This window comes from Drosophila novamexicana, unplaced genomic scaffold, assembly GCF_003285875.2.
Source record: "Drosophila novamexicana strain 15010-1031.04,08,12 unplaced genomic scaffold, DnovRS2.1 tig00000877-arrow-arrow-pilon, whole genome shotgun sequence".
NCBI classification, from domain to species: domain Eukaryota; kingdom Metazoa; phylum Arthropoda; class Insecta; order Diptera; family Drosophilidae; genus Drosophila; species Drosophila novamexicana.
In genome coordinates this window covers 1,475,866-1,488,673 of record NW_020824831.1, presented here as the reverse complement: position 1 = coordinate 1,488,673, position 12,808 = coordinate 1,475,866, and the positions used below count along the sequence as shown (strand labels likewise).

The window sequence follows — 12,808 nt, the reverse complement described above, 5'->3', positions numbered from 1 at the left end:
AAACATAGTCGTAATTTCATATATATGGAGTACAAATCTGTTTTGCTGCTTAACTTAATGGTTGGATCTTTCAATTATATGCCTGGCGGGACAAGTTTTGTGCTTCAAGTTCTGTTCGCTATTCCTATCATAATCTCAATGGCAACCATTTCCTGCTCGTTGGAAAGTTGAATCTCCCGGACTACCTTTAACCCCACGTTTCAGAATTATTGAGATTTATATATATACTTAAAAATGAGTTGTAGGCCGACCTAATGAAAAACAAAACGTTGCAATCAAGGCATTCCGCCGATTTACTATTTAAGTGTCGAGCTATATAAATGAGCTTCTTGCCTAATATTATGCTATATAAACTTTGACCCACACTTTCCACACTGGACGAGTTGACTTGCCACACAGACAAGGATCTTCGAAAATGAGTTTGAACCCGATCGGATGATGAACAAAGAAGCTCACAACATTTTCCACCAATTTTCCACATTCGCAAAATTTCAGCCTTCCAGCTCTTACGGGTTAGGCTTTGCTTTGATCGCCAATCAGTCAGTCAGGGCAAACAGTTCTATATATATAGATAAGTTTCTAGTGGATTGGCTCCAATTAATTATTCACTTATGTACTGTAAATTGTAAATTGTAAATTCTTGCTGCTGCTTCTGCTCGCATTGTTTCCCTTTCTCTCTGTGAAAGAACATAAATGGCTAAGTACACACACATATACACAGTAAGAAATATAGCTTCATGTCAAAGTTTATACTTAACGCTATTTTTGGAACGCACACACATACATCAAAATTACTCTATGAGCTTATGTGCTAAACATATTGAATATTAATAATTGCCATTTGTTATCATTTTGGTTTAAATTTCCTTCCTTCTTTTCAAAATTGTTTGTTTTCTAAACAATGAGCATGATTTTGTTTTCTCCACTTTAATTATTTTCCTATGTGAGTATCTGTTATGTCTGTCCGAATGCATTATGATGCACTTCTCATTATTATTAATAGTTTTTCTGTTTTTCATTTTTGTATAAGAAAAATGGTTTGATTAGCTGAGCATTTTATGAGCCTAATCTTAACCCAATAAATTCTTATATAGGTTCTTATATATGCTATTATAATATGTTTTATGCTGTGAGCAGCTTAAGAGCTTATGACATGCCACATTGTTAGATATTTAACTATTGGTGTTGTATCCAGTGTTCACATAGTATGCCTGTGCTACCAGTTTAGAAAATTTACGCTGTTTCATAACTGCCAACTGAAAACTATAAAAATATAAGTAACTTATGGCTAGTTTTAAACTGAAAAAACAGTTTATTAAATTAAGTTCTTAAGACTTTAAGTAGCTTAGCTATACAGATAAACTTATAATATCTTTGACCTTACATAGCTTATTGTATTATTTGTGAATTAAACATTTACTTATAGCTTTAAACTTTTGTTCATCAATAATTTGTGTGCTTTCACGAACAACTGTAAAGTCCCAGCTCCATGTAATAAATAAAAAAAAAAATAAAAATACCCTTTGTGAGCCTTTGCACTAGATGAGCTCGGCTTTTGTGTTTTCTGTTACTTTACCAAATCAAGTTGTGTTTTTTTTTATAATCTTAAACATAATATCAATGCCCCATTTTCTTCCGTTCCTGTGCAAATTGAAGGGCGCTTAGCTTGTCAAACTTTATTGGTTTGCAAAACTGTCTGTCAAAAAGTAGCATGCAGTTAAACGCTCTCGTAGTGTTGCCACACTGAAATTTTCACAACAAACGACAGCACTGGCAACTGTTTTTATTCGACAACATCATAATAGACAAATGTATATTAATTTGAGAAATGTCATTAATTAATTTGATGATGCTCTCAATTTCATTGAAAACATTATATACTCATGCGACATTTAACTTCAAGTCAAGTTAAGCTTATTAGATGCGAAGAGAACGGGCTGCGCTACAAAGATACTACAATTTGAAATAACTTGACATATTGTTAGTTTGGAATAAAATCTTGAGACCTTTTGCTATTTAATTGATAATATTATTTTGAGGCTAAGGTAGGTTTAAATTCTTTTGCACCCGTAATATTATTTTGTAGGAGTTAGGAAAAACGAATAGCTTCATAAACTTGTTAATAGCTTTTAAGTTAATTTTAAATACTCACTAGATAAGCATTACTTAAAGAGGGAAAATAGAGTAAGGGAGGAGTGTCAGGTACGTGGACAGGTTGAAGACGTAGCTTTCAGTTAAATATAATTCAGAGATGGGTTGACATTTACAGGATGCATGGCATAAAGAACTCAGGGGATATAATCTATTAATGGAAGATCTGAGATATGACGTCTAATTGTAACGACTTATATAAATATATTAATATAAATATTGGTCCAATAAGAGACATCAAGATAGTCAAGTTATTGGACCAGTAGGACCAGTAACAAAAGTAATCAAGAATTTTATCGCTTTATACAAATATCAATGTATATCTTATTACTAATATGGTTGAGTGCTTTGGGAGAGTTTACTTAACCGAAGCGCTTGAAGAACTTGACGCCATGCCCGCCTGGTACTCCAGCTGTGGCGTCGTCTGTACCAGGGCCAGACCTACGCTCTCGCTGTCGCTGTTTTCATCGCTGTCATGCACATCGTCCACATCCTCCAGCGTTGTGATTTGACTCTGCACGCTCTGGCGCAGTTCGAGCGCTGCATGCTGTACCTCAGTCGGCGACTCCGCAGCCTTTATCAACGAAGGTGCCGAGCTGGTGGCCACGGCTGTAGCGGCGAGCGATGAGTTAGAGTCGCGCAAACGCTTGATGCCCATCATGGGCAGCGGCATGGGCATAAACGATACATGATGACTCGAACCTGATGAGCCCGATGGTCCTATGTCGTTGGGCGTCAGCGCAAAGCTGGTGTGTTTCATGGCTGGCGTAATTGGAGTATTCGCCGCACTGACGGATTCACCTTTTATCCCACCGCCACCAATAGAGGCCTCTAGCAACAGCGTGCGCGGCACCGAAGCGAGCGTGAGCGTGGACACCGATGAGGGTCTGCCACTGCCACTGCCGAGATGCAATGTGCTGACCGAGGCTGCCGCTGCTGGCGGCGCCGTAATTGTCACAATAGTTTTAGCTGCGCTATTCACCGCCGACGTCGAACTGTAGTCGCCCCGCAGCTGCATGCCTGAGCTGCGACGCCTGGCGCGATGATGATGCCGGTGAAAGCTCTGGCAGCGCGTGCAAGAGCGCTGCGAGGACGAAGGCGTGGGTGCCGCCGATGAATGATATTGATGAGAGTTGCGGGCGACGCCACCGCCAACGCCGCCGCCGCAGTTGCTGCTACCACTGCAAGTGCTGCAGCTGCTCGGCTGACGTCACATCAGGGTGCGGTCCAGCTGATTGACGGAGTGGTAGCCAAAGGATGTTGAGGCGGCCACCATAGCGGCGGCAACATGGCACTGTACGAGCAAAATAGACAGACGGAGAGAGAAAAGTAATATGAGAATCTTGTAGTTAAATTTTAATTTTAGCGCTTTGCATACAGCTTACAGGCAGTGTTGAAATTTGCTTCTGTGTGTGTGTGTGTGTGTGTGTGTGTGTGTGTGTGTGTGTTTGCGAGTGTCTGTGTGTGTGTAGGTATAGCAAAACAATTTGCCTTAAAGCATCGCAACAGCGGCAACAAAGATGTTCAAGGCAACAATGACAACAACAATGACAACAATTTGAAAATGTTGCGGATTTGCTTTCAGTTTTTATGTGCACTTCCGGTGCTTTTTTTTCGGGTGCAGTAAAAGTCAAAGCGAAATGCATGATTGAAAAACAACAACAACGACAACAATAAAAGTAACAACAAGAACAAGAACAGCAAAAATAAAACAAAAGAGAAAGCAATGCAACACAATAAAAGAAATGTGGTTTTTGCAAATGGCAGCAACAGCAGCAGCAGCAGCCTTAGCCGTAGCCAGGTTGGGAGCAGGTTGGGGGCTGGTTTCACACAACACAAAAATACAATTTCCGAATATTAGCTGCAACATCTCTGGCCCACAAATTTCAATTTCTGGTATTCAGTGGGAACGTTCCCCAAACACCAACAAGACACAAAAAAAAAAAACAACAAAAAAAAATAAAATCTTTATCATCATTCTGTTGAATGTTCATTATCATCTTGAGCAGGCATAATGGCTATGCAATTTCATGAGCAAACCGGCCATGTGGTTACTTGTCTGTTGTTTGTATGTGTGTGTGACTCCCATCGAGCTGCATTCCGAATTGTGTGGTTTTTGTGAATTCCTTAGGAATTGCACGTTGCAATTTGCTTCTTTTCAAGACAGATTGGACCTTCAATTCAATTACAGGCTGACAGCAATTGTGGCACATTCTAATATCCTCTTTGCTTGTAAACGACTTTTATTACGCATACGCAACGATTTGCCGGTCCTTGGGCGTTGCCACAATTTGATTAACTGCTCTAACTAGCTTTTGATTTGAATTTCTCCCTCAGGCACTTGAATCACGTGTAACACAACTACGGCTAATTACTTTTTAATAAAACTTATAAAAATATATATATGCACCAAATTTTTGTTTAAGTATCGAATTCTCATTTCTAAACTACATATATAATGAACACGTGATTTCTCGAGTTTTACTTCTTTTCGGATTTATTACTCACAACATAGCTACAGTATTATCTAAAGGGCGTGCCTAGCTCTCAAAAATAGGCGTGCTACGGTCAAAGTTCACTCAACTCTTGGGGCCGTAAAATGATTTCTTTTTCGCTCTGGAATTAGTCACTGCTACGCCCTTTTCTTATAATTTATTACTTAATACTCTATTTGCCAGCAGTCGGGATACACCCAAGGATCAAACTGCCAGACGTTCGGGCAGCTGCCATCCATTCGGGACAATGAAAAGTGTAAAAGTTTTGGAAATAACTGAAACTGTACAGCAAAAAATGTTAAATACAGCTTATGCCGACTATTAAGTTATCCTGTCCTTATCCCATCAGGGACATGGGACAAAATTTGTCGCATTATCACTATATCCCTTAATGCTACAAAAGCATATTATATCAGGGCTTCCGAAGGCAATTTATCACAAATGTTGAAGCTTTGTTATGCACCTAGATATACAATAGCTACGTATATGAAATAAATTATGTCAACTACGAGGCTTTTACCCTTCGAATACATCTGTGTTACAGGGTATTAAATAGGTCAAAAGCTCGGTTTTGTTGAGCAACACCACGCGGCACGACGGTGGCCGCTTTTGGCGACTCTGTCACATAATTATAAACGTTAATTTCACGTTCACAGTCCATTAGGGATAATTGATGTTTTTGCAACATTTGTGGTAAATTACATTTTGATGTTCTGCCTCACGGGGTTAACAAAATAAAACCGAAACCAAAAAGAACAAAATTCCAAAATAAAACAAAAAGTCTGCACTAACTGGCGACAAAATGTCGGTAAGCACGACATCGCTTTAATTTAACCGTCAATTTGTGAAACGGCAAAGAATTTGTTTGATTGATTGTTTTAATAATAATTTGGCTTTGGATCTCATAAATGGCACAAAGCGCTTGCCAATATTGAACACAATTAGCAGCGTTTAGCACAGCAGCTCAAGAGCAATGCATAGTATTGTCAATACATGATAATTGCCTGCGGCAAGGACGAGCTTGAGTTCAGCCTCTACTCGAAGGCGCCAAAGCGCAGCAGCTCCGTTGTGGGCCCCGGTCTTAGGGTGGCCATAGAGTTCTTCTGCAAACATTTAGAATTACAATTACATATTATTTGTGCAATATACGAAATTTTCAAGCGCTAAGCAATGTAAGTGTGAGTGTGTATGGATACGTGTGTGTGTGTAATAGATATGTAAGCTTGCGTATGTGTGGATTTTCCTACTTATAGTGATGGCCGCATTTCCCTTAAGCATGGTCCCAAAGCTATATTGACAAAACACAATGCTATGCAAATTCATTGTCCACTTAGAATGTCACGCGATGCCTTGGGTAAGACATTTTAGAAGCAATCTTGGGAAAACGTTTAAATCCAGTTTAAATCCAGTTTTAAATTTAATTTAATAATTATTTAATTATCCTCTTTCTTAATCAAAGTAAATCAAAGGGAAATATTAAATAAAATCCAGGTATTTAGATTGTTAGTATTTAAGACAAGTCAGAGGACGAGTCAAAAAACAAGCAGAACAGCAGTCAAACAGCAGCAAACGTCAATGAAGTTAATTTTCAGGAGGCACTCATACACACACTTAAGCACATGCACACACAGAAGCTCGCACAGATAAGTGAGAGGACAGCGAATAAACAACGGACCAGAGACAACACAGGACTAAAACGGAAAATAAGAAGATAAGGGGTACCAGATGCACTACGGACCACAAGCTAAGTCCTGCAAAATAGGTAAACGAACCGAAATCACCCTCACACCGAGGCCTTTATGAGCGCTGTTTAACGGAACCATTTTCATTTGTTGTCCGTCTGGGAAATGGCAAACGGAAGTTGACTCATTTACCGCTAATTTCAGGCATTACTGGAACTTGTGTATGCTATTAAGTGACCGCCTTAAACATTATTTACCTTATGCTAGCCTTATGATTGAAGAACATCCCTTAGAGTAATGGGACATGTACCACAATTGATATTTGTATTATGAAAAACTGTTAATTGTATCTGTGTTTTTATTATGTTCACAACAGGATTATTGAACTCAACTTTTTTAAATAGCTTTACCCCTTAAAAGTCGAACTACATCACTGCTACTTTTAGCTTTTATAACTCATTAAAACAAATACAAAAAAATAATAATTTAATTTAATAATTTTCCTGCTTGCCACAGCATTAAATTGATAATTAAGAAAAAGCACTTCTTCTATTAGCGTGGTATTGACAAATTCGGATAATAATTAAGATAATTAAAATATAAGAGTGTCTTAAATATACATAAAAGGCCTTTCGTTTTTACATATGCATAAAGTCAGAGATTTGAAAATCAGTATAATTTCCAAGCTATCGCTTTCATATCATATCATACTTAATCCCAAAGCGTGAGAGATCACATAGCAATCTGGAAATTTAAATGAATTAGATTGTAAGCTTTTTGATTAAAATATTAAAACGAATAGAATTCGATATGCTTTTACTTTACTGGTACTTTTAAGTGCCGGGCCCCCAATAACTCAGCTGCTGCTTTCAAGACCCTTTTCAACGCTTTGTTGTTTACAACAACACATATACAATTGGAAAAGTAAGAGGAATTGGCGTTCTCAGGGTGTAATTGGTATCATGTCAGCCACTCGAAACCCAAGACCGAACTGAAAACGAACAAAAATATCCACTCCCACTTCCAAATGGCATTCGAATAGTTACTATTAAGAGCTGTAAATAACATTTTCATCATTAAATTATATAGTATATTTTGTGCATATGCGTTGAGAATGTGTATATTTGTGTGTCTGATGTTTGTTGAAAATTGAGTTGGAAATTTATAGTGCTAAAAGCATTGATAGCATTTCCTAAATATCGGATGTTGGGCTGTGCGATTTCAAAATATGGCCAAGCACACTTATCAATGGTTGCGGGTGCCTCTGCTTGTGTGTGTGTAAGTGTGTGAGTGTGTGCCAGAAGAGCCAAGTCAAAAGGCCAACAAGTAAAAGTGGCAACAATAACAACAACAATGGCAAGTTAAAATTTCAAAGTAAACACAGAAAAAAAAACACATTTATATACTTACAGTGGGAAAAAATCGGACAGAGAGAGGAGAAAGAGAGAAAGACAAAGGTGGAAACTTAACAACATGATAAACAGTGGGTACATTGTGTGAGTGTGTGCGTGTGTTGTCTGTGTATCTTTATATGTATATTTGTAGTGAATGGTTGGGAAAAGCAATAATAACAATAACAACAACAGCAACAGCAACAATGGCTTCAACGCTGCAAGGACAACATGTCCTTGCCCTGTGTGCTCGTGCTTCCAAGACTTCGTATAAGCAGGGAGCTTTTCTTTAAATTTCCCCTTACACTGAACACACACACACACACACACACACACACTTAGAAAGGGGCTATAAAATTATTGACCAATACAAGCTGTTTTACGTTTTCGCGTATGCTTAATATTGCAAATCGAACAGGAGCTTGTCACTTAGATAAGATTTTTAATTGCGAGGTATCCGATAGAACATTGAGTAGTAGTAGTATGTAGTAAGTAGTATGTTGAACGACAATAACAACATCAATAACAACAAACAAAGCTGCCATGCCAAAGGGAATATGGCAAACAGAAACATTGAGCCAAGAGTCAGGGCTGGGCAAACTCAGTTATACCCATGGTGATATGCGGGCGAGGGAGGCAGCATAGTGTAGGTGTGTTCGCATGTGAGTGGGTTCAGGTGCAATACATTCAACAGGTGGAATCATAGCAAATTTTGCAATTTCTTTTTTCGCCTTCGCATACACTTAAAAAACGAATAACAAACAACAATGTCACAGGTGAGTGAACGAGCACAACAGGCGCATCGACGAGTAAAACATTGATATAGAGACAAAGAGAATTAAATGGAGATACGGATAACAAAGAGCAACAGAGAGAGAGAGAGAGAGAGAGAGAGAGAGAGATTGACAGAAGGAGAGAGGCGGGGGGCAACAATGTGCAATGTGTACAATGTTCATCACATATATAGTTTATATGTGTGCAGGCAACACTTCGCACAGTTGGCAGTGCATGACTTTAAAGAGACGCCACGAACCAACGAACACGAAACAATAAATACAAGTTAGACAAGTCGCTTACCTTGCCATTGACTTAGAAACTTAATAGCTTGGGGAAGCGCCTCAATCATTGCGAGCGAGCCTGTTGAATGGTAACTAAATCTAGGCAAAACTATATATAAGTCTGCTCGCAGGAATTGTGGCGCACGTGTTGAATTCCGTGCAGCGAGCAAGTTGAGTAGCAGCGCCGTGTCGCAAATCTCTGTAAGAACACCACCAGAATCATAATCAGCAGCCGCATTAACCACCTATGAAAAGAGCTCCCTTTGGTTTGGGGCTCTGTCAACATGGTCGCAATGCCGCAACGCAGGGCTTTGTTGGTCTTTAATTGTCGATATAAACGAAGTTATTTTCAACTGATGATACAAATGAATATATGTATGTACACACATGTGGTATATCATATTTGATGATCAGAAATATTGTGCTATATGTTTTCATAGTCGATTTATTACGATAATAGTTATAAGTAGTGAATAACCAACAAAACGATTACCAGCTGCTCAAAAGCTTACCAATTGAAAAATTTAAAATGTTTTGCAAAAGTTTGAGGTGTGCTTTAAATATTGAGAAATATTAATTATTTTTGGCAAGTGAAGAAATCCGACTGAATGTCGAACATTGCCAACTAATCTAAAAAAATAAAACGAATGGTTTGAAATTTGAAAATTATCGGTTCATAAAATCATAGACTTAATATCTTGTTTTTATTTTTTTTTTGTTTCAGTTTAAAGTACTACTGAATTTCTAAAATTTGAAAATTACAAATTCTTAATGATTGCCATTATTCAATAAACGAATCTGGAATTACAAAAAAAGTTGTGACTATTGGATATGGCTGACGCTGACCCACTTTAAGCAGAGCTCAGATACACATTAAAAAATTATTGCAGCAATGAATGCGCGCGTGGGCGGTAGCAGGCGCAGTTGCCGATGACGTTGACTGATGCGCTGTTTATTTATGCTGAATTATGAGGATATGAAGAACCTTCCAAAGCACTGAGTGTGCTGTTCTATCTGTCAGACATGTGTGGATGCAAAGGCAGCAGCTTGGCACAGAGGGAGGAAGCGGATAGAGGCAGGGCAAGGTTAAAACTCGCTACGTTTATTTTTTTCTTCTTCTCATATTCATTAAATTTGTAAATTAATTTTGTCGTTCGTTGAGTTGCGTTTTAGGAGCATACGAGAGTAGATGCATAATTTATAAACAGTTTTTGGCGTCGTTCAGCCCCACAAGAAGACATCATGTTGATGAAATAAAATTAAATATTTCGTTATTCCAATAATGAAAGATTGAGCAAGATTGTTAAATGGAGAGTGCTCCAGATGGAGCTAGAAGTATTTGGCATGAAAGAGACGCGAATGAATGACAAATCCCAGCAATGAGAAACCAAACAAAAACCGCAGCTCAGTTGAAATGGTCCAAAAGGCTGGACAACAACTCACCTGTGACTTGGAGCGCATTGTGGGCTGATATTTACGGCGTATCTTGCGGGGACAACACATGCACAGCAGGCGCACAAAAGCTCTGAAAGGAAGGCTAAGCGTAAGACTTTCGTCTTATGATTGAAGAGTTAGGCACATACCTGCGAAAGTCTCTGCTCCAACAGGCATAGATCACTGGATTCATGCAGGAGTTAATCCAGCCTAGCCATGTCACAATTGCCGAAACAATCTCCTCGTGCTCAATGCACTCGATGCAGAAGCCGGACAGTAGATTCACTACAAAAAACGGTAGCCAGCACACAATGAACACGCCCATCACAATGCCCAGCGTCTTGGCCGCCTTCTTTTCCTTGGCAAACTTGGCCAGCTTCCGTGAAAGTGAAAAGTTCTTGCCCATGTGTCGATGTCTGGCCAGGCCATTATTGTGCAGCGCCGATAGCGGTTCGTCGTCCGGCTCCTCGGGCGTGGATGTCGTTGTGCCGCCGCTATGATTATGATGATGATGCGAATGAGAGTGCGAGTGGCTGAGGGAGCCACCGCCACCACCGCCAGAGACTTGATGTGTATTGGGGGCGGGATCCCGGGTGGTGCCGCCACGATGAATGCGCAAAGTCAGCTGCAGTTCCCCGGATGCCATGAGCACCTGCTTGGTGCCGATCTTAAGGGAGCGCGTCTGAATAACCGCCGCGCGATAAATGCGACAATAGGTGAAGACCATGACCAAGAGTGGCAGATAAAAAGATATGGTGGATGAGAAGACTAGATAGCCCAGATGCTCGGTGAAGGTGCACTTGTAGGCGGGCATCTCACCATCTCTGGCGGCCCGCCACCACACAATCGCCGGAAAACTAATTGCACTCGAGCAAATCCAAACAGCAGCAATCAGGCCAGCCGCACGCTTAACTGTCATCCGCATGGGATAACTAAAGGGATCCGTGATAGCCCAATAGCGGTCCAGAGAGATGACGCACAGGTTCAGTATGGACGCCGTGCTGAAGAGTACGTCCAGCGAGCGCCAAATGTCGCACCAGTCGGTGCCAAAGAACCACGTGTTCTCCAGCACCTCATACAGTGCCGAGAAGGGCATTACCACCAGACCCACCAGGCAGTCAGCAACCGCCAGGCTCGTGATAAAATAGTTGGTGGCCGTGTGCAAGTAGCGCTCCCTGATGACAGCCAGGATGACCAGCGAATTGCCAAATACCGTGGCAAAAGAGAAGAGGAACAGAAAGGCCAGCAGGCCAACACGATCGTTGGGCAGCGCCTCTAGATACTCGGACAGATCTGGCTCCCGTGTAGTACTGCTAGGCGCCCCACTTGTGGTATTCAAATTCAACGCTAGCTCTGTACTCGTAGGCGCCGCATTGAAGCCGTTGAAGTAGTAATAGACATCCTCCGAGATGTTGTAGCTGTTGTAGAAGACCGGAGCACGCGTCTGATTAAGCACATCGCCGCGCAACAGCGCCAGGACGGGCTCCACCATGTCAGAAGCAGCTGCATCAGTTTCCGGCGCCGCCAGCTGACGTGGCTCTTCATTGCTCTCAGCCGTAGCCATGGCGCCGACACCAACCTAATACGATGTCAGTGCAGCTGACACAACACCCAGTTCCTGTTCCTGTTCCTGTTCCAGTTCCTGCTTCAGTTCCACGCTCTGAAGTCCGCGGTAGCCAAGCAAATTAATGAGTTGCATTTTTATGTCTGCGAAGAAAAGTCAATAGGCGAATATCATTATAATTTGTATTCAAAGAATTAATGGTAAGAATGAAAATATTTATATTCTGTCAAATATCCTGCAAATCCTTACAATAGGCCTTTCTTGAAAATTCAAGGTAAACATTCACAGTAGATTTCCATAAGTTAAGTGTACTTTTTCCTGCCATGGAAGCAGCTTGTAGTGAAATTTCATTCAATTAAAATGTTGACTCGCATCCGTCCCTACCACATCTGGGCCTACAGGAAACCACACCTACCAAATTTTCAGAGCTAAAAAAGCTAAACAAACACATTAATTAGAGACGTTCGCGCGTCTGCTTATTGTCCTCTTGTTATTTTTGGCCTTTTTTGAGCACGGCATGCAAAACGATACCGTCAGACAACATTCTGGAGTCCTTCAGGGCTTCCGTTCGAAATTTAGCTGTAGACAACGATGCCAGCTGCTCTCCTTAAGGTGCACAATTAATTTACCTGCAGCCACGGCGGCTGTCACAAAACGACAAACATATAAACAAATTAAATTACATTTCAAGTGGCAGAAAGGACAGGAAGTTCTGTATAAGGCACTTTATGCAGCCACCCAGTATCCCCACAGCGTTCGAAAACGGAAGTCAATAATTGCACAGCATTTAACCACGAGCTGTTGCTACTCCCAGCGAGAATTGGGTGCATAACTCAGTTGATTGGCCTCCGTTTACTACGTATATGACGGATTTTTAAAAGAGGTATCCCAACATGGTGATAAAAAAGCAAAAAAAAAAGCACTCTGGTAAAAAAAAAACGTAACGTCGCGTTGCTGTTCAAGCGGGATTGAGTTTGTCCCGTTCTTGTACTTCAAATTTGAAGTACAATTCATACTTTAATCAAGTACGCAT

The 12,808-nt window shown here is 40.5% G+C and overlaps 1 protein-coding gene across 1 annotated transcript; it reads right to left on the bottom strand.

Moving 5' to 3' along the window:
• Positions 1-11,859, bottom strand: LOC115764899 (dopamine receptor 2). The gene is given in 3 exon segments (XM_030708190.1): positions 1-3,445; positions 10,221-10,302; positions 10,361-11,859. Coding segments are annotated over 3 exon segments (2,433 nt in total). The 5' UTR covers positions 11,776-11,859; the 3' UTR covers positions 1-2,509.
• Between the last annotated feature and the right edge of the window lie 949 nt (positions 11,860-12,808).